The sequence below is a fragment of the Danio rerio genome, chromosome 23 (assembly GCF_049306965.1).
Source record: "Danio rerio strain Tuebingen ecotype United States chromosome 23, GRCz12tu, whole genome shotgun sequence".
NCBI classification, from domain to species: Eukaryota; Metazoa; Chordata; class Actinopteri; order Cypriniformes; family Danionidae; genus Danio; species Danio rerio.
The window spans coordinates 22,988,467-23,012,911 of record NC_133198.1 but is presented as its reverse complement, the minus strand read 5'-3'; the positions used below and the strand labels follow the sequence as shown (position 1 = coordinate 23,012,911).

The 24,445-nt window shown below is 36.2% G+C and overlaps 1 protein-coding gene across 10 annotated transcripts in view; it reads left to right on the top strand.

Annotated features, from left to right (window-relative positions):
• The window catches only part of si:dkey-32e6.6, a 41,976-nt gene that overhangs the window by 2,191 nt on the left and 15,340 nt on the right, over positions 1-24,445 (top strand). Inside the window, exons 2-12 of one of the 10 annotated variants that reach the window (XM_073938813.1) lie at positions 3,228-3,322; positions 8,541-8,580; positions 8,684-8,774; positions 8,940-9,102; positions 9,186-9,293; positions 11,369-11,433; positions 11,822-12,245; positions 12,375-12,490; positions 18,192-18,324; positions 18,653-18,810; positions 18,904-19,043. In XM_073938813.1, the coding sequence (XP_073794914.1) occupies positions 12,179-12,245; positions 12,375-12,490; positions 18,192-18,324; positions 18,653-18,810; positions 18,904-19,043 (614 nt within the window). In that variant the 5' untranslated portion in view covers positions 3,228-3,322; positions 8,541-8,580; positions 8,684-8,774; ... (2 more) ...; positions 11,369-11,433; positions 11,822-12,178. Of the gene's footprint in view, positions 1-3,227; positions 3,323-8,103; positions 8,775-8,939; positions 9,294-11,368; positions 11,434-11,821; positions 12,246-12,374; positions 12,491-18,191; positions 18,325-18,652; positions 18,811-18,903; positions 19,044-24,445 lie in introns of those variants that run through there. The other 9 variants (XM_073938806.1, XM_073938814.1, XM_073938809.1 and 6 more) reach the window with 9 other exon arrangements.

Below are 24,445 nucleotides of genomic sequence, written 5' to 3'. Positions count from 1 at the left end.
ATTTTAAAGTTTGTGAAGTTTTTAATTAACTCTGATGTTTGTGTCTTCATGAAAAGTTAAAACCTCTTTTGTAATAAACGTTTTAGTGCAGTTATATTAGAGTTAAAAAGTATCATATGTTTTTGGCCTAAGTAACCAAGATAAACACATCTCTGAGTAAAAGATCATGGGAAGCATCTAATCTTTTGACATCCAATTACCCAAATTCTACCTTAATTTCTATAATTAAGTCCAGAGGTGGAACCTTACTTACTCACATCTTTTGCCATAGCTGCCTGATGGCATATTTTCTTATTTTGTGAACTTATTTTTTGTCCTGGCTACAAAAGACATGACAGTTTTTGCTTTTTTGCATTTTAAATGTATAGTCATTTAGAATATTTTAGTTCCCTTTCTTACTTTTTCCCAATATATATCTGATTCATGCCATGGAAAAATATTCAAACTGCATATATGACTGCATATATACTGCATAAAAAAGCCCATATTTGAATTTTACATATAAAGATGTTAGATGCAAAAACCTCTGAATGCCATCTAAAAATTTCCATCAAAAATGAAAATTTTTCTAAGTCTTCGTTGTTTGTTAAGATTATTCACTTTAAAGACCAGGAAAAGGACGTATTCTTTGCCATAAAAGTGATATCACTGGACATACACACAGGACCCTGATAAAAATGCTCATTTTAGAGGTAAATTTCAGACGGCATTTAGAGGTTTTTGCAACTCTTTATAAATATTTCAAAATGTTCACTTACATATTTCTTTTTTAACCGTTGGAATTACAATATGTACATATATGTTCAAATATATTGTACATGTGCTTATCTATGGTCAAATTTGTAATTCCAATGGTTGAAAAAAAAAAAAATATATATATATATATATCCAGTTGAAGTCAGAATTATTAGCCCCTCTTTGATTTTGATTTTCTTTTTAAAATATTTCCTAAAGGATGTTTAACAGAGCAAGGGAATTTTCACAGTATGTCTGATAATATTTTTTCTTCTGGAGAAAGTCTTATTTGTTTTATTTCAGCTTAAATAAAAAAGTTACATAAAAAAAAAAAATTTAGAACATATTTATTAGCCCATTTAAGCTATATTTAAAAAAAAAAAAAAATTTAACGGGCAAATAATTAAGGGGGCTAATAATTCTGACTTCCACTGTACATATTCATTCATTCATTTTCTTTCCGTCCTAATCCCTTTATTAATCTGGGATTGCCACAGTGGAATAAACCGCCAACTTATCCAGCACATGTTTTACGCAGCGTATGCCCTTCCAGCCACAACCCATCTCTGCGAAAAACTGTACATATGTAAATATTTATTTTTGCTTTTTGCATTTTAAATATATTTTAGTCACTTACAATATTTTAGTTCATAACATTTTTAATATGTGTAAAATTCAAATATGAACTTGTATGTCACATATGTAATTTATATATATATAAATTGCCATTTTTGCGATTTCCATCTTCATTCAGGGTGTCTGCGGAGTCTTAAAAAGTCTTAAAATATCTTAAATTTAATTAAAAAAAAAGAATTTGTCTTAAATTCACAGATGTGTTGTGTTTTAGCCTTAAATCATTTTAAAAAGGTCTTAATTTTAAAAGTTGTGCAAGTAAAAAAAAGAAGGCTGACACCCATCCAATCACCAACAATCCATCAAAATAATTTTTCTTTATATATACAGTATATTTAAGTTTTTTAATTGCTAAGAGATGTTTATTTTACAACAGCTGTCAGAAATTGTTCAGCAAATTCTCTTAATTAAATTCCCTAATTAGGAAAATAAAACTAAAAACAATTACACAATTGCTCTGGATAATAACAGAGCAAATGCATTTACATGATCTTCCATTTACATTAAAAATATTTACAGAAGTGTGAGTGATATCAATATTTATAAACAGGCATGAACCTAAAGGTTTTATAACAGAAACTCATAAGGTTGAATAGTAGTTATGCTTAATTCATTTTGACCAAAAGCAAACAAATATATTTTTTGATTGTTTGTGTAGTTTTCTTTATAATAAATATACTTTTAACAATGATAACCTTGTCAATAAAATAAAAAGAAAGAAACATTGTTTTGAAAAAAAGTTGTGTATAATGTGTCAAAACAACAAGTTATTTGTTTTAACACAATAACATATGGGATTAAGAAATAACACATTTTTAGTTGTTTTTGTATATAGCACATTTTTACAACACAATGTTGCCAAAAGTGCTGAACACCATCAATACTAATACAATACGGTGATAACAGCAAAAGTCTGATCCCCACTTGCACCGGGACCCTGGTACCAAAAGAATAAACTGATCAGAAGACCTTAGTGATCTACCAGGATTATATACATGTAAGTAAGGTGGTGTCAGATCCCCCCCCCCCCCATGCAAAAAAAAAACATGGATTACCTTCTCAAGGTCATTAAAAGAGGAAATGGCTTTTACTTTACTTTTACCACAAGTCGTAAATGGAAAAAAATTTATTTAACAACAGAATTTTCTTGTTTGTTAAATTTCAGATCACTCTTGAACTGAAACCCTAGGTTTTAAACAACAGGTTTTTGATAAGTTGGCAGCTCACCAGAATGTAATAATTCCAGATGGGCAGTATCCCCAAACCTGACCAGCTCAGTTTTCTCCTCATTGAAATTAAAAAAAAAAAAATTTCCAATGCCATTGATCCAACTGAGCCATTACAATAAAATAAAATAATAATAATAATAATAATAATAATAATAAATAAATCTGTAGTGTTAGGCCACATATAGGTCTAAAATCTCATACATAATGGTCTTAAAAAGTCTTAAATTTGACTTTATTAAACCCGTAGAAACCCTGTCATCATTCTATATGTCTTAATCAGACAGCATGATTAACATGTTAGCATGAAAGCATCAAACTTAAACCAATGGCTCCAGAGCTTACATCACAATGATATGCTATGCTATTCTGGATCCCTCTGGCCTAAATAAAGAACCACCAACTAGCCTTTAACCTTCCCTTAAAAGACTGCCAGAGCAGGACATCACAAAGCACACACACATACAATTCACACACACATACAATACACACACAAATAGTGGGATCATTTTATAATAAGTTTTAAATTGCAAAGATATGAAATTTCAGAGCTTTGTAAAGTTTTTTTTTATTTTGGAAGTCTAACGGATAATCAGATTTTCATTTTCTGTCTGTTTCTTTGCATGTTCTCAGTAACCGCAGCCAGCTCATGCTGAGAGCATGTAACAGCTGAAACACAGTGCTGGTTCAGAGGACATGTTTGGGGCAGAGGGTTGGACAGCGGACAGGTCAGCAGAAAACACTCACACTGACTCACGCAGGACAGACATTTGTATGAGGACCGACAGTCTGGCAAAGTGGTTTTGGCAGATAGCGTAAAATTATAGATACTGTCTTACTTTTACCCACTGTTTGTTTGGACTGTAATACAAGGCCATCCAGAGATTCAGGAAGCTTATTTGTGTACTGAGAATTTTAGACAAAGGAATCGAAACATTGAGTCTTAAATTAATAAAAGTAACTTTAGTTTTTTTGATAGTAGCTGCAATAAGATGTTTATATTCAAATTATTAAGTAATTTAATTTATATATTATTATTATCTATTTTATAAACAAACAATACATGTAAATCTTTAGGAACATGAAAATAAAATTTAATTAAAAGTAAGCAAAAGATGTTAAATTACACGGAAAATTACCTTTTTTAATTATTATTTGTATTGAGTTTTTCTCAACATCCAAACATCTGAACATCACATTTAAACAAAACGTCTCCAGGACAACATAAAATTGAATAAATAAATAAAAAATAATAATAATAATAAACAAATAATGGCATAGGGGTACACGGTGACGCAGTCGGTAGCCTCATAGCAAAAAGGTGGCTGTTTTAAGCCTCGGTTGGGTCAGTTGGCGTTTCTGTGTGAAGTTTGCATGTACTCTCCGTGTTTGCATGGGTTTCCTCCGGGTGCTCCAATTTCCCCCACAGTCCAAAGACATGCGGTACAGGTGGATTGGGTAGGCTAAATTGTCTGTATGTGTGAATGAGTGTGTATGGGTGTTGCCCAGTGATGGGTTGCAGCTGGAAGGGCATCCGCTGTAGGAAACATATGCTGGAAAGTTGGCAGTTTACTCAACTTTACTCAGTCAGAATATGGCCATTTGAATAGAAAGAAAAATTCAAACATAATAATAATGATAATAATAATCCAACTTTTGGTCTTTCAAACCACTCGGACCCCCTTGGCTACGAGCCTATTTAATTTAACTTAATAAACTGTATAAAGAGAGGATTAAATAATATTTTAATAGCAGTTAAATAATTAATAGCAATATATATACTGTATTCGGAGTTTACGTAGGAAATACAGCCTACTTTGACCCTTCTTATATGTGACCAGAGAGTTCTTGGACCAGTCCAGCTTATTATCAATATACACACCCAAATATTTATAGTCCTGGAGATTGTTCAGGACTATAAATATTTGGGTGTGTATATTGATAATAAGCTGGACTGGTCCAAGAACTCTCTGGTCACATATAAGAAGGGTCAAAGTAGGCTGTATTTCCTACGTAAACTCCGATCTTTTAGAGTCTGCAACACCATGTTGCGTATGTTCTATGAGTCTGTAGTGGCCAGTGCCATTTTCTATGCTGTGGTGTGCTGGGGTGGTAGTGTAAAAGTGGCAGATATGAAGAGATTTAACAAATTGATTAGGAAAGCTGGCGCTGTGGTGGGTGAGGAATTGGACAATATGGAGACTGTGGCCGAAAAGAGAACATTGTGCAGACTTCGGTCAATTATGCACAATGTAGATCATCCTCTTTATAATGTGGTTGACGAGCTGAGAAGTACCTTTAGTCACAGACTTACCAGCTTAAAGTGTTCCACTGAACGCCACAGAAAATCCTTCCTTCCCACTGCTATCAGACTTCATAACGTCTCCCTCAGTCACTTACCCTCACAGTAATTTATGCAATATCTTGCTGCTCGTGCCATATATTAATTAATTATTACGGGTTTTAATGCGTGGAAGTCTGTGCATTATGTTCTATGATGTGCAATAGTCTATTAGGTGCAATATTTGTACGTTTTTTTACTGGGTCTTAAATATTTTTAGTGCAATATCTTTGTTTTTTAAATGAGTGCTGAATGACTTTACTACTTGAATTATTGTATGTGTAATTGTTTTATGTGTAATATTAGTTTTGGTTAATATTATTTTCATTACTTGATATATGACTTATTAGTATTAGTTACCACTGATTCTTTTAAGTGTAATATCTTATATAATAGTTTGTATACTTATGTATTGTGGCTGTTTTCTTTTATAGATTGGTTGGATTTATGTGACTTATTTCACTTACTTAATTTATTTATTTTGTCTTGTGGTTTTGTGTTTCTGTGTTCTGTGTGTTATGGCAGTCATTACATAAGCAATTTCCTGCGGGATAAATAAAGTTTTCTAAGTCTAAGTCTAAGTCTAAGTTCATCCATCCCTACCAATGTCAAGTGCAAACCTAAGCCCTATATGCATAATAAACACACAAACACACACACACACACACACACACACACACACACACACACACACACACACACACACACACACACACGCGCACACAAACACAAGCGCACACACACACACACACACACACACACACACACACACATATATTATGTCAAAACAAACTTCTATTTTGGATGTGATTCATCTTTGCCCAGCACTAAATAAAACATCTAATGCCTGTAATAACATGACATCAAACTTAAAATGATGTCTGAATCTTATTTAAAAACAATATTCATTCTAATAAAACCCATTTTTGTCAGCTTCTGTTCATAAAACAACGTTTAAATCCCTATAATGAATTTAAATCTATAATGATGTCTGAATAAAAATCCAATTAAAACTTTTGAGAAACCTCAAAAAAGTGGCATGATGATGCCACAAGATGTGAATGTAAAAACATTATGCTTCCTAAGTCAACATACACAGTTGTTGCCCATTTTGTTCCTCATGTTGTCAGAGCAAATTTAAACAGTCGCATGGCAGTATCTCACTCTGCCGTGATACTTTATGGTGTAAATGTAAATGCAAACAATCTCTCCCTACACATTGTGACCCTAAGAGCTTGTCTGTTTGTATGTGTGTGTGAGACCTTCATCCAACCTTAACTCTGGCCTTTTTAAACATCCTCCTTTCCTCCCCCACAGTCAATTATACATCTCAAATCTCTCATTTCACAATAATTAGCCAAATTAGAACCGAAATTGAATACAAAACTATTTGGACACAGCTACAGTACAATGAAAGAATGTCTTTCGCTTCAGAATAATAAAGTCAAACTAAGTATAGTTACTCAAACTACTGTAATTGAGTAGTTTTTTCTAATTTTCTAAATAGTAATTTACCAAGTAGTTTTAAAAATGTGTACTTTTACTTTCCCTTAAGTACATTTTTAGCGCTGAATTGGTACTTCTACTCCACTACTTTCCTTTAACCTGCAGTCACTGAATCAAATCACACATAGAAGGTAAATTCCATCATGATAAACTACATCAAGACATGGGCACTTTATAATTGCTGTAAACTGTTTGGAAGCATTACAAGTGTCCAAAAAGAGGTCCAAAATTTTCACACGCATTGACCCAGAAACTGTTTAGATGCATGTCACGATAAAAAATGCTGAATATTTACTGTATGATGACCAAAATGGCCTTAAACACCCAGCAGGCACATGACGTCAACATGATGTCAGATTGTAGTTGTACCCTAACATCATGGGGGCGTTGTCATTTGTTTGGAAATTAAATTGGCATAAGAATCTAACATCAGGTCGAGGTCAGTGTCCAACGGTCAACCTAAAATCAACCAACTGTTAATGTCTAATGGTGTTACAGCTTGACGTTGTGTTGACGTTACCACCATTACATATGTCAGATGTTGGATTTTGGTTGGCGTACCAAAATATCAGTATTTGACTTCAATATGACGTTGGTTTCAGATGTTGGCTTGGCGTTGGATATTTTTCAGTTTCTAACGCAACCTAAATTTACCCAAATATCGTCTGACATATCATTTGACGTCATTATTGGACATCAAAATAATGTTGTCCTTAGACGCTGGCAAGACATAGAATTTTAGTCACCTGAAATCACAACTTGAATCTACCCTAATATTACCGTCTTATGATGTTATGTGCCTGCTGGGCAATAACTAAATTCACTACAGAATGTTACGTTTACACACATTAAATGTTTACATTTAAATGCATCAGCTTTTTACTGCATAATACTCACTACTCACTACTCTTAAGTATTTTTGAAAGGGCTACTTTTTACTCATACTTTGAGTAATATTCACAACAGGTACTTTCCTTGCACTACATTTTTAGGCAAGTATTAGTACTTAAGTATGATTTTTAGTACTCTTTCCACCACTGGAAATTACATAATTGGACTTTTTTTTTTAAATGAGCATGATTTAAATTTACATGTTGCAGACTAAAATGTTGTTTGATAAAAGGTATGCTCCCTCCGGAGTCCTCTTTGCATGGCTCTTGATAAGAGATAAGAGAAGCATACAAAATGTGCAGAGTGGTGGATCGCCTAACTTAGCCTGTGTTTCCTCAAACACAGACAGCACACCAACAATGTTTCTGACAGCACTTTTTGAAGATGCTGCCTACAAAAGTTGAGCTAATTTACTAAACAAAAACCTCTAAGTTGGCTTTGCCTTCTCTGGTGGAATATTATCTGTAATAACCCCTTTACACTGTAAAAAATATCATTAAGCTAGCAGTTTTTCATATTTTGTGATTCATGTTTTTATTTTTACTCATTTATTTATGCTTCTGAATTGCATTATGGAACTTTGATCTTTATTTCTACAACTTTTAACCTTGAAAAGTTTGAAAAAGTAACTTTTTTAACATTTTTGATAGTTTAAAGTGATACATTGTTAGTGTTATATATTATGCTACAAAAACTTTGTAATAAACTGCCAGTACACTTTTTGTTATTGTAGACTTAATTCTCTATATATTATTTTTTATACGTTATATTATTTCAAATAATATAATTTTTTTATATATATATCCTAAATGTAAATAAAAATGTCAATAAAAGTAATTTTGTTAAACTTTAGACATGAATTTTCAACATCAAAAGTCTACAGAGCAGAAATCAAGGTCCCATAATGCAATTCACAACTGTTTACAAATTAGCCACAAAGTTTCAAATTGACGTGAAATTGTGTTAGTATTTCCAGTTTTTGCTACTGTGATATGATAAATCAACAGCATTTCTGAGGAATGACATGATGCACATTGCTCATTCCATCGAATCGTAAAACTAAATTTAAAACATAAAAAGTGGATTAAAATGTTGATGTCGACTAATTGTCAGCATTGACTTAGACGATTATATTGAAACCATCGTAGATTTCATTTTAAAGAAAAAAGCGCAAGTTTCTAATTATCGAATCCAATAACTTTTTGCAGCGGCTACACACAAATTATCCTGTAATCTCTATTAAACGAGGTGAGTGTGTATCTGTGTGCCATAAAAACACACCGCATTTGTCTGTCTCCATGCATGTGTTTGTTTTATGAGTTACAAAACCATGTCTTTCTGTTTTGGCGAGGTCTTTTTCTTGCATACGTGCTAATGGCAGCATGCCAGGCAGGAACATGTCGAGGACGAGACGTGGAGCCAGACAGAGATCTCTGTGCAGGGTCAGTCAGGCTGCTCTTGTTTGGACAACTCTCTCATTTGTCCATCTCAAGTGCTACAAGGTGTGAACTCTGTGTCATTGTGGCATGACGTGACTGACATTGACCATCATTTCTCTCTCTCTCTCTCCCTGTCGCTCTCTCTCTCTCTCTTTTCCAAAACTCTAGTGTTTGCTGGCTTTATAAGGAGGGGTTGATATTTTTGTGAACTCCTGGCAATGTTGGTCCTCGTGCACGTCTAACCACGTACTGTAATCTCCTCCCTGATTTCTTCTCCTCCTCCTCTGCTTCTCGCTGCTGACTAAGAGGGAATTTAAGAGGGCAGCTGGAGGTGAGCCCGCAGGTACACGGTGAGCATCTGAACAGATCGGATCAGGACCATGCAGGCTCTTTTGGTGTTCTGTGTGTGCTTAGGGGCTTTAGTGGCTAAAGGAGAAGCCTTCAATGTACTGGATTCGCTGATTAAACTGGCTGGTGTTTCAAACTCACAGCATCAACTGGTGGATTCTTCTTCAGCATCAGGTGCGTAGACCAGTAATTACAGTGATGTTCATTATAGGAGCTGTGGCACAGGATGAAATCTCAGGGCTGGACAGATAAGACAATTGTGAGGAGTTTGAGTTTCTCGAAGTGGTTTAGTTAGGAAAAATCTAATTGAAATGGCTTTTACAAGAGAAAGAAAAAACACAAGAAGTAACAAGCAGTACTTTAAGTAACAAGAATTTATCAATTAATTAAAGAAAAGCATTTTGCGATGGAATGTACACAAATCTGAATTCACAAGTCTGCATTTACAGTGATTTTTGAAGTTTTTGAATACTTAATGATATTTCATTTAAATGCAAGCATTGTATTTTATTTGATGATGAAATCTAAAAGCAAGTGGTTATTGCAATCATTAGAATTTTGTCTGAGCTACAGTAACTTCACTTTTCTGGACCATTTTTACAGGAACAGGATTTTAGCTCTCATATTCACCCAACTGTCCTAGTGGAATCACTACACATGGAAAGCACACACACACACACACACACACACACACACACACACACACACACACACACACACACACACACACACATACACACACACACATATATATATATATATATATATATATATATATATATATATATATATATATATATATATATATATATATAAACATGTTTATTACAATATATATGATTTAGTACAAACAATGTTTTTATTTAACTATGAGTAATATGTTTATAGGTTCATTGTTTAAAACCTTGTGAAAACTTTCAGGGTTTTGCTTGAAAAGTGCACTTTGGCTGATTTTCTTTAAAATAAACAGAACTTGGATATAACGGAGTGATGTTCATATGTTCTTAATTGTGACTTAATTAACTTTTTGGCCTCTACTATACCTTGTTTAAAAGTGTGCAGTTTGTAAGGATTTTTGGAAGTTTCAAAAAGTTTGTAAAGTCTCTCCAGAAAAAAAATTTATTTTGTAAAATATCTGAAAAAAACACCTTAATTGAAACTGGTTTTATTTATGCACTGTATTGGCAAAATGTCATTTTTAGAACATGTCTTCTGTGTCACATGATCCAACAGAAGTCATTTATTATTATGTCAAAAACATTCATGAAGGTTCTCGGAGGAATTAAGTTTTTATTTATTTTAACTAGACTTATATTGTTTTTGCAACAATATAAATTTATTGGTAACACTATTTTGATGGTCCATTTATGTATTAGTAGACTGTCTGCTTAATATCTGTTGATACTGCTCCTTCAATGGACATTTAACTGACTGTAAGAGACTTTGCAACTACATGTCAACTTACACTAACCCCAACCCTAACCGAACAGTCTACTTATAATTTAATGAGAATTAGTTGGCATGTAGATGCAATGTAACTTGAATTCAACAAACGGACCATCAAAATAAAGTGTGACCAATTTATTTACTAGATATCAAGTTAATGCATCTTTGCTTAATAAAATTCCTAAAGCATTTTGTCAAATAGTTTTTTGCCAAAAAAAGTTTTTTAAGGACAAACGATCAGGAAAAAAGGATTATTTGATTTACATATTTGTCTACATATTACATAGGCGAAGAAAAAAAACATTTTTTTTGGAAAAAAGATAATAATAAAAAGAGCATCAGCACGGGGGTGCAGTGGGTAGATCGATCGCCTCACAGCAAGAAGGTTGCTGGTTTGAGCCTCGGCTGGGTCAGTTCGCATTTCTGTGTGGAGTTTGCATGTTTTTTCCGTGTTCACATCGGTTTCGTCCGGGTGCTCCGGTTTCACCTATAGGTGAATTGAATAGGCTACATTAGTGTATGTGTGTTTCCCAGTGTTGGGTTGCAGCTGGAAGGGCATCCGCTGAGTAAAACATGGTGGATAAGTTGGTGGTTCATTCCGCTGTGTCAACCCCAGATTAATAAAGAGACTAAGCTGAAATGAAAATGAATGAATGAAAAATAACAAATAAAACCCACCCCCATAACAAGCCATTCATAAAACTTTCAGCAACAGAATATGATAAACAGGAATACAAAAATATATATACATTTCTTAAAAAACTAAATTTGAACCCCTAAATAACTCATGTCTGGATTTGCAGGTGAACAGAGAACCAATCAAGCAGAAAGAACAAAGCAACAGAGCGACGCTGCCTCAGACACACAGGTGAAGCTTTATTTCTGTTTAAATGTCACTCTCCTAGTTTTGTTTGATCAAATAGTTTGGTGAAAAAAATAGAAAACAGTAAATATTGAATTCATGACAATATTTGCATCCCATACTAATGCCTTTTTTGCCCCACAAGCCGCCCCTGTTCTTACAGTGGAACGAGCATGTGTATTCTGGCAGTCCAAGATAGCACAACCATACCATAAATGCTAATTATAAGTCTATTTTTGCTTCCTGTCTTAATGCTCAACCTCTCATTTTCCACCTCGCTTTATTCCTGCCTCTGCTATTTGTCCGCTATATTTAGTTCCTGTAGTTTGTTCAGTGTGTTTCTGGTCATTCCTGTGACACTAATGGCCTTGATTCGGCCGTGTTCTGTCATCAGTCTGTTCTGGGCCGAACTGAGGGTGTGTGGGTGGAGCTGAACGCCGTGCTGGAGAGATGGGGCGGTGCTGCGGGGAAACTAAACACAATCCTGAGGGAACTCAAAGACGAGAAAAAACGCCTTCTGGACCAAGGAGAAGAGCAAAAAGCCAAGAAAAAGGAAGAAGAGGATGATGATGATGAAGAGGAAGAAGAGGATGAGGAGGAGGAGGAGGAAGAAGAGGAGGAGGAGGAAGAAGAAGGAGAGGAGGGAAAGGAAGAAGAGGAAGCAGAAGAAGAGGAGAATGAAGCATCTAACAGCACTCTAACAGACTCATTACCAGAAGGCTGCCAACTGGCAGAATCTCGATTGTCCTGCATGCAGATTGGCCTGTCCGAACTGCCCGTCATCACAAATCTGGAAGTCACCATACTTGAGCTGCCTGGTAAGGTCTGGACAGACTGAAAGATCCGACATAAGTATATGCGTCACTGAGGCGCTCTGTAATTTATGTGGGTTATGTCTTGTAATAAACACAGCCGTTCAACATGTTAACCAATGCGCTGTCTTTCAGGGAATAACTTAACAAGCATTCCTCCCAGTGGTTTTTCCGGACTGCCAAATCTTGAAGAGCTTGACCTAAGTATGAACAGGCTGGACGACTCCTCTTTAGACTCGGCTCTCTTTATGGTACTGTCATTTCTTTATCCCTTTAATTACGCCAGTTATATGCTCCTATAATCTTTATAGAGTCTGCAATGTACATGTCTACGTTGAACTCCAAAATAGTTTCTTCTTAGTCAGGATTTTTAAGAACATATGAATTAAAAGGGATAAAAAGGTTACAAATTATAACTGCTAACTATACATCCAGCCAAGATAAGCCCAGATTTCTTCCTGTGAGCCTTCAAAAATGACCAAACACACCACTCCCAAAGCAAAGCCAGCACCAGGAAAATGGGAACCACACACTGGCCAGTGGAAAATGCCACTGTCGTTTTTGGACTGTCTCTGAAATGTCAGTAAAATTATACTCTTTGATGAGGTAAATAAGTGCAGAGTTTACAGTGACTATTTATGACGGTGTTGAGAGACCACTTACCACTTGAGCCTTGTTTAAAATCCATGTTTTACATTGTATCATTTTATGCTAGACATGAAATTACAGCTATTGATTTAGTGGTATCCAGAGATTCATTCATTCATTTTCTTAGTCCCTTTATAAATCCGGGGTCGCCACAGCGGAATGAACCACTAACTTATTCAGCACGTTTTTTTACACAGCAGATGCCCTTCCAGCCACAACCTATCTCTGGAAAACATCCACACATACTCATTCACACTCATACACTACGGACAATTTAGCCTTTACCGCATGTCTGTGGACTGTGGGGGAAACGGGAGCACCCAGAGGAAACCCACGCAAACACAGGGAGAACATGCAAACTCCACACAGAAACGCCAACTGACCCAGCCGAGTCTCGAACCAGCGACCTTCTTGCTGTGAGGCGACAGCACTACCTACTGCGCCACTGTGCTGCCGGTATCCAGAGATATTCTGTTAAATTACAGAAAATGACAATTTCACAGAATTACAAGCAAACACTGTAAAAAGACAGAACATACTTTATGATCAAATTAATTAAATTACAGTTTATTAATGTTGATAATTTGCATTTAAACTGTGAAAATAATGTTAAAAAATTATAAAAGTAATTACTGTCATTTTCTAATTATTACTGCAATTATACCGATTATTGCTGTCATTTTGAGAGGGGTCTGGATGCAGACTGGTGCAGTGTAAATGCATCCAATGCTTTTTTAATGGGCTCACCTAACCCCACCCCTAAACCTACCCCTCACAGTGATGTCACTAGCTCCATTTTAGTGCATTGTGTCTGACATTGCATCACAAAGGCTGCATCAAGATACTATTGGTCATTTTAAAAATGATTACTGTAAATATAAAATATATAATTGTAATTATACAGATTAATTAATGGGATTTTAAAGATTATTACTGTTTATACAGGTTATTATGCATTCTAATTATGTGATTATAATGATTATTACTGTAAGTATGCAGGTTATTACTGTAATTATACACATTAATGTGATTATACAGATTAATTAATGTATGCATGAAATCTAAATATTTGCGAATTTTTTTTACTTTTAACATACATTTAAAACAGAATATTTTTTTGAAGAATGATTAAAAAAAGCGTAGGTACAAATAATTGCTTTTGTTATAAAACACTGTAAATATAACCAAATACTATAGTAACATATATTCTTAGGATATGTAGGTTATACTCCAAAACAATTTGCTTGAAAAAATACAAAACTGTTATATATCTAATTTCTCTTTCTTTCTTTCTTTCTTTCTTTCTTTCTTTCTTTCTTTCTTTCTTTCTTTCTTTCTTTCTTTTTTTCTTTCTTTCTTTCTTAAAATTTTTTTTTACAAATAACACATTTGGTCATTTAACAACAAAAACACAACGCATACACAACAAGGTTGAGGATCAAATTGCAGTTTATTTAGAAAATAATCTTGCTATCAAAGGTTGAAACAGGAACAAACAGGTGCATACAGATAATCCCAATCGTAAAGGTGGCAAACAAAGTAAAGCAAAGGGTCAAACACAGCAAGGGAAACCGCGTCGCAATGCTCACTAAAAACACTCTTCACTAAAAACAATTTGACAGAATTACCTGTAAAATAACGTCTATTGTTTGCAATGTACTTTGTTACTTTTTAAGGAAATTAATTGTATATGTTACTTTGTCAACTCTACTGGGCCTATTTTTTTATATTTAAAAACAAACAAACATATTAATTTTTGGAACAAATTAAACCCCTTCTACACCAGAAGTGAAATGTGAAGGGAATAAACTTCAAGCTGAAATAAATGTAAATAGATATCTGTACAGACAAGCTCAAACAAACCTTTCTGCATTCCATTAACAATAGAATGCAAGAAAAGAAAGTTTAACTCTCTTCAGCAATTAATATGAAGAGTTCAGATACAAATTCCTTGAAGTGGCTTCTGAGTTTTTCTTCTGATATTACCATTTTTCTCAGGCTCCCATGTCTTGATTCAGTTATTTCACTTTTATGGTAAAAAATAGGTTGTTTTCATAGTTTTCAACAAGAAATAACGGACCATAATCATAAGAGGCTGATAAAAAAGAAAATTCCAGGTGGCATTTAGAGGTTTCTACATCTGAACACTTCATATATTAAGTACACAGTTCAGTTTCACATTTTATTTACTGAAACTTAAACCAAATCTGTTTCATGCATGTGATATGAGTAAATACATGTTCATGTTCACATTTAAGCTAGAACTACAGTATTTCAAATGTTTTCAAATCAAACACAACATCCTAGTAAACATTTGTCCAACGGCAACCTAATGTGCTTGGCCAAAAATGTTTGCGCTAGGATGGCATTAATCTGCAAAAATATGTAACACAAAACATTTCCTGAAAATACATTAATATACATTTGTAGTAACAGGTGTCTACAGTTATTTTGGGTTTCATTTATGCAGTGTATCTGGAAAGTATTCATAGCGCTTCACTTTTTCCACATTTTTTTTTGTTACAGCTTATTTCAAAATGGATTAAAGTCATTTATTTCTTCAAAATTCTACACACAATATCCCATAATGACAATGGGAAAAAAAGATTTTTTGAAATTGTTGCAAATTTATTAAAAATAAAAAACCCGAAAAATCACATGTACATAAGTATTCACATCCTTTGCCGTGATGCTCTAAATTGAGCTAGCTCAGGTTCATTCTGTTTCCGCTAATCATTCTTGAAATGTTTTAGCAGCTTAACTGGAGTTCACCTGTGGTAAATTCAGTTGATTGGACATGAATCGAAAAGGCATACACCTGTCTATCTAAGGTCCCAGGGTTAACAGTGCATGTCAAAGCACAAACCAAGCATGAAGACAAAGGAATTGTCTGTAGACCTCTGAGACAGGATTGTCTCGAGGCACACGGCTGGGGAAGGTTACAGAAAAATGTCTGCTGCTTTAAAAGTTTCAATTAGCACAGTGGCCTCTATTTTCCATAAGTGTTTGGAACCACCAGGACTCTTCTGAGAGCTGGCCGGCCATCTAAGCTGAGTGATCGGGGGAGAAGGGCTTTAGTCAGGGAGGTGATGAATAAGCCGATGGTCACTCTGTGTCTGAGCTACAGCGTTCTTCTGTGGAGAGAGAAGAACCTTACAGAAGGACAACCATCTGTGCAGCAATCCCCCAATCAGGTCTGTATGGTAGAGTGGCCAGACAGAAGACACTGCCCACCTGGAACTTGCCAAAAAGCATCTGAAGGACTCTCAGATTAAAGAAACAAAATTCTCTGGTCTGATGAGACTAGAGATCTGCGCGGGACTAAATTTTGAATCCTGCTCCCACCCGCACCCGCCAGGTTTTAGCCCAAACTCGACCGCTCCCGCTTATATTAAGAATTTGTTGTCCCGCTGCCCGACCCGCCCTGTTTTCTGCCCGCCGCGCCCGATCCCGCTAAAGAGTGGGGGAGAACAAAACCGAAAATCACCCAGCTATACAGTCCAGACAGCCAAGCTGTTTGTATAAACACACACACAGCACCAAGCACACACAGACAAAGCTCTCTCTCTCTCTCTCTCTCATACGCACGCGCGCACTAACAAACACACAAGCACCAAGCAGACACATAGGCGTTTGCTGTTATATCAACTCAAAGGCTTGTAATACCATGTATCAAGTACCAATGTATAGTGCGCATTACTCTCGGGCGCATTACTCTCGGGAATCGGGAAGTGAGTCCTTAAGCATCCGGCCCAAGTCCGGCAGCCGGAGCCGGGGCGAGTGGTAATTTTCCAGCAGGATGAGAATCCAGCTGTAACTGGCCCGAGTGTTTTTTGCTATCTGGGAAAGCTCTCTCTCTCTCTCATTCGCTCGCGCGCCACACACTAACATACACACACACACACACACACACACACAAGCACCAAGCACACACACAGGCAAAGCTTTCTCTCTCTCTCTCATTCGCATAGCAATATCCGCGATATTGCTAGACAGCCCGCTCCCGTCCCAAATTAAACCCGTTACCGACCGCTCCTGCGATTTATTTGGATGCAGACCTCTAGATGAGACTAAAATTTAACTCTTTGGAGTGAATGCCAGACGTTACGTTTGGAGAAAACCAGGCACCGCTCATCACCAGGCTAAAACCCTCCCTACAGTGAAGCATGGTGGTGGCAGCATCAAGCTGTGGGGATGTTTTTCAGCAGCAGGAACTGGAAGACTAGTCAGGATAGAGGGAAAGATGAATGCAGCAATGTACAGAGATAGTCTGAATGAAAACCTGCTTCAGAGTGCTTTTGACCTCAGAATGGGGCAACGATTCATCTTCCAGCAGGACAATGACCCAAACACACCGCCAAAATATCAGTGGAGTGGCTTCACAACAACTCAGTAAACAACTCGGCCCAGACAGAGCCCAGACCTAAACCCTATTGAACATCTCTGGAGAGATCTGAAAATGGCTGAACATCTCCACTTCCCACACAACCTGATAGAGCTTGAGAGGTACTGCAAAGAGGAATGGGCAAAAATTCCCAAAGACAGGTGTGCCAAGCTAGTGGCAGATATTCAAAAAGACCTGAGGCTGTAATTGCTGCCAAAGTATTGAGCAAAGGCTGTGAATACCTATGTACATCTGATTCTTCAAGTTTTTATTTTTAATAAATTTGCAACAATTTCAAAAAATATTTTTTCACATTGTCATCATGGGGTATTGTGTGTAGAATTGTGAGGAAATAATTTCATTTAATCCATGTCAGAATAAGGCTGAAACATTAAAAAATGTGGAAAAGGTGAAGCGCTATAAATACTTTCTGGATGCACTGTAAATGTTATTTACATTTTTTGTTATGTGTAGATCAATTTACACACTGTTGTGAATCAGTTGTGAAATGACATCCATAGATTATGTCCTTTACACACGCATTTCTAGTTCATTAGTACCCTCACTGAAATTAAGCAATATGTCAAATTATTTGCACTGTGTTCACTTCGTTCAAGACATAGACAGGAGAACAACCATCATCACTCAATAAAGGGGAAATTAACTGGTGATCCTTTTTTAAGAAACTCAGATATTTTCTTGAAAATTAAAAAGTAATTTGTGTATTCACTATTTACCAGAAAAAATGTTTTTTTTCATAACTTGCGTTACTTGAAATGCATTATGTCAACACTGAAAGGCAAATTGCTATTGCACGTTGTTATTTAGGCTCATGATTCACTAGGCCAAATGCAGACAGAACATAATCACTGATTCCCAAGTTATTATTTATTTTTTCTTATTTGTTTTTTTTTTTACAGAATCTGACAAAGCTGAAAAGACTGAAACTTGATGGCAATGATCTTACAATAATTCCAAACTTGCCTACTTCTGTGGAGGATCTAAAGATAAACAACAATAAAATAACCCATCTGGCTTCACATGTCTTTAAAGGTTTGTCTTGTTTTCATGCCAGCTGCACAGAAATGCATTTATTCATTGCTTAGGTAGTACTGAGCAGAAGTTCTAAGATATGTAACAGGAGTGGAGTCATTCAATTATACTAGTTGCATTATAAAAGTACTTTTATTTGGAGGCAGTGAGATCACATGACAATCAAAATTGCTTGATTTATCTAGGTATAATATTGTAATGCATGAAACTTATATGTAAGGTAACAGCTATACCACTGGGTGTCAGTGTAAGTCCAGGAATTCAAAATTAAAATGACTGAAACGTTTGTTTAAGAGTGAAGTAACTAATAATATTTTATTTTCTGTAGGGTTTAGTAACCTACAAGTGTTGGAACTGGCAGGAAACATTCTCTACGAGGGCAGCATTGCACCCTGGGCCTTCAAACCTCTGAAGGCACTCAAGTATTTACGACTGGATAAAAACAGATTCAGCTCCATTCCAGCAGGATTGCCCCCATCTATAGAGGTCAGTTCTGTAACCCAGTCAATGCTTCAGTCACTAGCTGCTCTTTATAGGTTTGTGGTGTTTATGTTTTGATATGTTTTGGTGTGTTTGCAGGAACTGAGGTTGCAGGAAAATCAAATAGTAGAGATCCAGGACAGGCTTTTGGACAAGTGTGTCCACCTGAAGGTGTTGGATCTCAGTCACAATCTATTGAAAGAGAACAGCATCTACCCAGAGGCTTGGATCAAACAGCCGTGAGTCTCACAAGCAGATTTTTATACCTTATTTATAAATAAAATGTTTATTGCTATAGGAATGACACGTTATTTTAACATTTATTTAAGTATGAAAAAAGCAGAATGATCAGCATTAATCAAATGTTACATTACAAAATGTCTATTGACCTTATTCTTTCACGTATGAGTGGGCCTAGCCTTTTGAACCTTAATGGTTTAAGACTTCCGGTCTCATTTACTTTCATTGATTTTTAGCCATAAAAACTGCTTATTATGCTGCTCTATGTTGCAAACTTGTATTTTCTTATTATTTTGTTTTAGTTCATGTGCATTATCTTAAACACAACCGTTTGTAGAGCAAGTAGTAATTCTAAGTCATTTCCCCATAGACAAGTGAATCACAGAAAAGAGCATTGCAGAATAAGGTCAATATTTAAAACATGTTTTGCTTATTATACAAAAGAGACTACAAAGAAATCAGTATTTTTACGTAATATTTCAAACAATGTATTTTAATATTTTAAAAAGTATTTAAAAAATGTATTAAAATAATAAATTATTCATTAATAATAATTAAATAAAAAAATAATGTAAAAAATTTATTTATGCAATTATGTATGGATTTTATTCTATTAAATATTTTTTTTATTATCACATAATACCACATCTCCACATACTCCATTTCAGTATGTGCTAAATAATCCACATAAATCTAAATAAAATAAAAATTGACCTTTAAACATTTGTGTTTAAATATTTCATATGCTAAATTATAATATTTTTAAATACACATATGAATTAACAATTTATTTAATTGCATATGTTTAGAAATGTATACCAGCAGTTCCCAACAGGTGATCTTAGCCCACAAGGGGGCCTCAGTGAGCTCTGTTATTTGCAAACAGACCTAATTTTCAGCCAGGCAGCCCAAGGGCTTGCGGTGAACTGTTTTTCATTACAAAACGATCACATTTAAGATCAGATTTCTTTAAAAATCAGCGATCTTCACTGCCTGTTAGATATGCGATATGAAGTGGGTCCCAAATCAGACAAGAAGCACTGCATTCAATTCCATTTCCCCCCACAATGTCTTTAAAACATGTTTATTTTAGCCCAGTATTTTCAATGGAGTTTCTGCGCTAACCTGTTGCTAATGACGGCACTAGGGGTTACACAGTCTTTCATCTCATTTTATTCTTGAACAACTAAATGAAAGTGTGTATGAATTTTTCCCAGTTATGGGTTGCAGCTGGACGGGCATCCACTGCATAAAACATATGCTTGATAAGTTGGCAGTTCATTCCGCTGTGGCAACTTCTGATTAATAAAGGGACTAAGCTGAAAAGAAAATGAATGAATGAACAACTAAATGAATGCTTATGGCATTTACCTAAGTGTATTGTTGACAGTACAAGGGTGAAGCAGTGGCGCAGTAGGTAGTGCTGTCGCCTCACAGCAAGAAGGTTGCTGGTTTGAACCTCGGCTCAGTTGGCATTTCTGTGAGGAGTTTGCATGTTCTCCCTGCATTCGCGTGGGTTTCCTCCGGGTGCTCCGGTTTCCCCCACAGTCCAAAGACATGCTACAGGTGAATTGGGTAGGCTAAATTGTCTGTAGTGTATGAGTGTATGAATGTATGAGGGTGACAGGCCCAGACGACAGGCCGGCCGGAATGTGTAAAAGTCGTTATTATATGGACAAGTCTAAAATGGAGGACTTGTTCCAAAAAGCCAACACCGCAACCATACGGGACTAAGGCCAAAGAAGAAGAATAAGAAGAAGATTGTAATGACATTACAACACCGATGCTGTAAAAACAACCTTGTGAAATTGAAAATAGTCACATAAAGCTTTCACTGGAAGTCTAGCATTGGGCCATGACACACCCCACAATGTGAACGAACTCCTGATAAAACACAGCGTCCGCCATTCTCTAATTCTCGTGCTGCTCTCCCGACAAAAATGCTAGCAGCACGCACACAGCTTTGCTGTATGATCGGCCCTGACAAGATCGCGGGGGAAAACATGCAACAAACCCCGTGGATCATGGAAACAAACGCATATGAGCCTTCATGAACGGCTCAATACTGTGCCGTGGTTTCCGTGTCTCTCAGCTCGGGCTTGACACTGGCAGGTCTGGCAGGTCTCATGAATAATTAAGCAGCCGGCTCTTCTCATAGGATAAGAAAACTCTGCTATGAATAATAATGAGAAACCGACGCGTCATCATTGCACTTGCAGTACTGCGCTACGTCACCGATTTTGATCCCGCCCCAAAAATCCTTTTAATCCCGGAAGCTGAAATTAGCTGACAAAAGCTCAAAATTATCCAGTTTTCCCCACAATTAAAGCTGACAGGTGCTAATATTGTCTTAACTGATGCTCAACACACACACATCTGTTAATATAAAAAAAAAGTTCTCCGGGGTGTCCTGAACCTTTAAACTCTAGCTGTGCATAGAGCTCATTAGGAAAACCATCATGTTATTTTAGTTCTTTTTATACCCTGGCTGACCAAAAAATAAACAAATTTGTAATTCATCCTCCACAAAAATAACAGAGTCTCACTGATTTACTTTCAGCAGCTAATAGTAATGACCTAAGCATACTTGACCCAGGTGAGGAAGCTCTAAACATTTCGGGTCGCAGCGTTAACAACACTAGAAATACGGAGTGCAGGAAATACCAAGATACCTGAAGCAAACCCAGCCACATGCATTTTTTTCGTCATGTTTATTTGTCCATCTTTGGATATCCATTTGGACTTTTCGTCATCCATATTTGTGGAGGGGGCCTTTCAATGTTTTTCAGGGGAAAAGGGGGTCTCAGGCAAAAAAAAAAAAAAATGGTTGTGTATTTAAAAATTCTACAATATATAAATTATTTCTAATTTGATTCATTGATTGTCTGATTGAAAAATATAAATATGCAGAATGTTGTCAGGGCTGTGTTGAGGGCTAGAAAGGATGAAGGCAGTTTTGGATATTACAATTTGTGAGATAAAAATAATGTCTGTGGAAAGTCCCCACAAAACATAAAAAACGGCAAAAGGTTCCTTTATCTTAGCTGTACATTTTCTATATTTACCACTAGGTGGTGCACAAAACACATGCTGAGAGCTGTGCCATACCTATTGCTAAACTTGTAGTGGTAGAGCACAATTCCCAGAACCCGTGTGTTCGTCATCATCCGAATAGGCTGAAGGAGGGTGATCATTTATTCTGGCCTTGCTGTCATCCTGCATCTGCCTCATAGTTTCGATTCGACCGCAGTAGATGTGCTTCGCCAAGGTCTCCCATCCATCACTCATCCTCAGGAGTGTGTTATACGGCAGGCAGAAGCGACAGAGAGCTCACTCATCACTCACTCTGCCCTTTACCCTGTCAAACACACTGAATGATGGGATGCAGTTAGAAAAACAAGCCCCAGAACACACTTGCCACGTCTCAGCCATTTGAAAATACAATCTTAATTTCATAATGAAGATTTCTTTTGAGAGTCTGTTTCGCAAATAAGCACAATTTCACTCATGGATTGCACTTGTATTGTGGTGAATGCAGATGTTGGCCTGCAGCCGATCAGCCAAATAAAGTGGTTTACACCGCTGGTTTATATGGTGAATGTGTGTGGTGTGATTCATACAGGGGGTGACCGTCACGCTCAAGAATTCCTGTAGAGAGACATTTTGTGGATTTTTAGAGCTTGCCAAATCTTTCTACTGAAAGCTTAAAAAAACAGGAGAAATGATTAGTGCTTGATTCTTTAAAGTGACATACAAAGTTCATCCCATAATGAAGCTTGTGTTGTTTACTCAACCTCCTTTTGTTCCAAACTTGTGTGACCTCCTTTATTTTGTGGAACAAAAAATAGCTATGTTAAAGGGCACCTATTTTACCCTTTTTTCAAAATTTAAGAGTCTTTTGTCTTCAGAATGTGTCTGTAAAGTTTCAGCTCAAAACACTCATCAGATTTTTTTATTTTACCTTTCAGAATATTGGAATTTCCTGCTTTGAACACAATGTAGTTGTTTTTGTTGCTAGTTTGTTGCCAGTTCTCCCCGGTTACCATTACCACATGCCTGTCAGAGTTTTGCCTCAATCTCCGCCTCGGCTGCGTCAGATAAACAGCACAGTGACAGACATGAAGGAAGTAAATCTCATATAACGTTTGTGAGAAATACTACAGTAAGAACTTTCCCAATGATTATTTGATGTATTTGTTGTGGAGTTAATTCAAGCCTTTCTGCAATGATGAGTCACACACAATATCAAAACCAAGTTTACACACACACACACACACACGCGCACACACACACACACAGAGTGGACACACACACAGTGCGCACTTTAAACTGTTTGCACTGTTTTTGCACGGCAAATGTGACAGGATACACATTAATATCTACTGCTGTATGGATATCCGTTATGTTATTGTACAAAATAAACCGGATTTAACAGTCACAAACTGGGATTGAAGCATCTTTTTTTATAATTATACTGACATGTGACTGTGGTGAAAAAATAAAGATGGTAAAAACGCCTTGATTGATTACAAACCAGCAACGTTTTGAACTAGTAAAACTTACTCTTGATGATTGATTATCACGGAGAACTCAACAGATCTTTCAATCCCAGTTGCTTTGCGGACATCCTGTCTTGCTAATATAATTATATGCGTTACTACAGAGACATGTTAATACGCAGCTGTCAATCAATTTGGTGGGCGGGGAAACCGCACTCCTACGTCACATTGTGGTGGGCCTCATAATGGGAGGGGTTTGGATCCTATTTTAACACACTATACATACAAACAGTTCTGTTCAAACAGCTTCCAAAAGATGATTTTCACCATAGGTGCCCTTTAAACGATCTGCTAGTCAGTTCTTTTCATGCGATTACACCGAACATCACGTGGAGCTTTCAAGCTTGTTAAAAGCCACAGAAGCATCAAAACACTGTAATAAAACTAGCATATAAACTATACATCAAGTAGCGATTAAATAATAAGGATCATGATCACAAATTGTTTTTCCTTATGATAAAGCATGTTCGACAAATGTTTGTTGTGTTAATGTTTATGCTTCAAAGAGGAGCTAAACTGTCCTGCTTGTTTGCAGTCTGTTTATTTGCTCAACGGCAGCACAAGTTTGGGATTGTTTACTGAAGGGTCTGGATTTAGTGAAGAACACAAATGTCTTGATGGTTTAGCTTAAAGCCAGATGAAACAACACCGGTGTTGTTGATGGCTCTTACAAAAAGGCAAACACTGTGCTATGAAGGATCCATTTAGAGGGATTTTCCATGGATTTACTGTCATAACAGAGACTGCTCATGTTATTGTGGCAGACTTGGGAGATAAACATATGCATTTTATCAAATTACTGATGTGGGCATTTATTAGAGGTCCTGTGAAGTGCTTTGAAA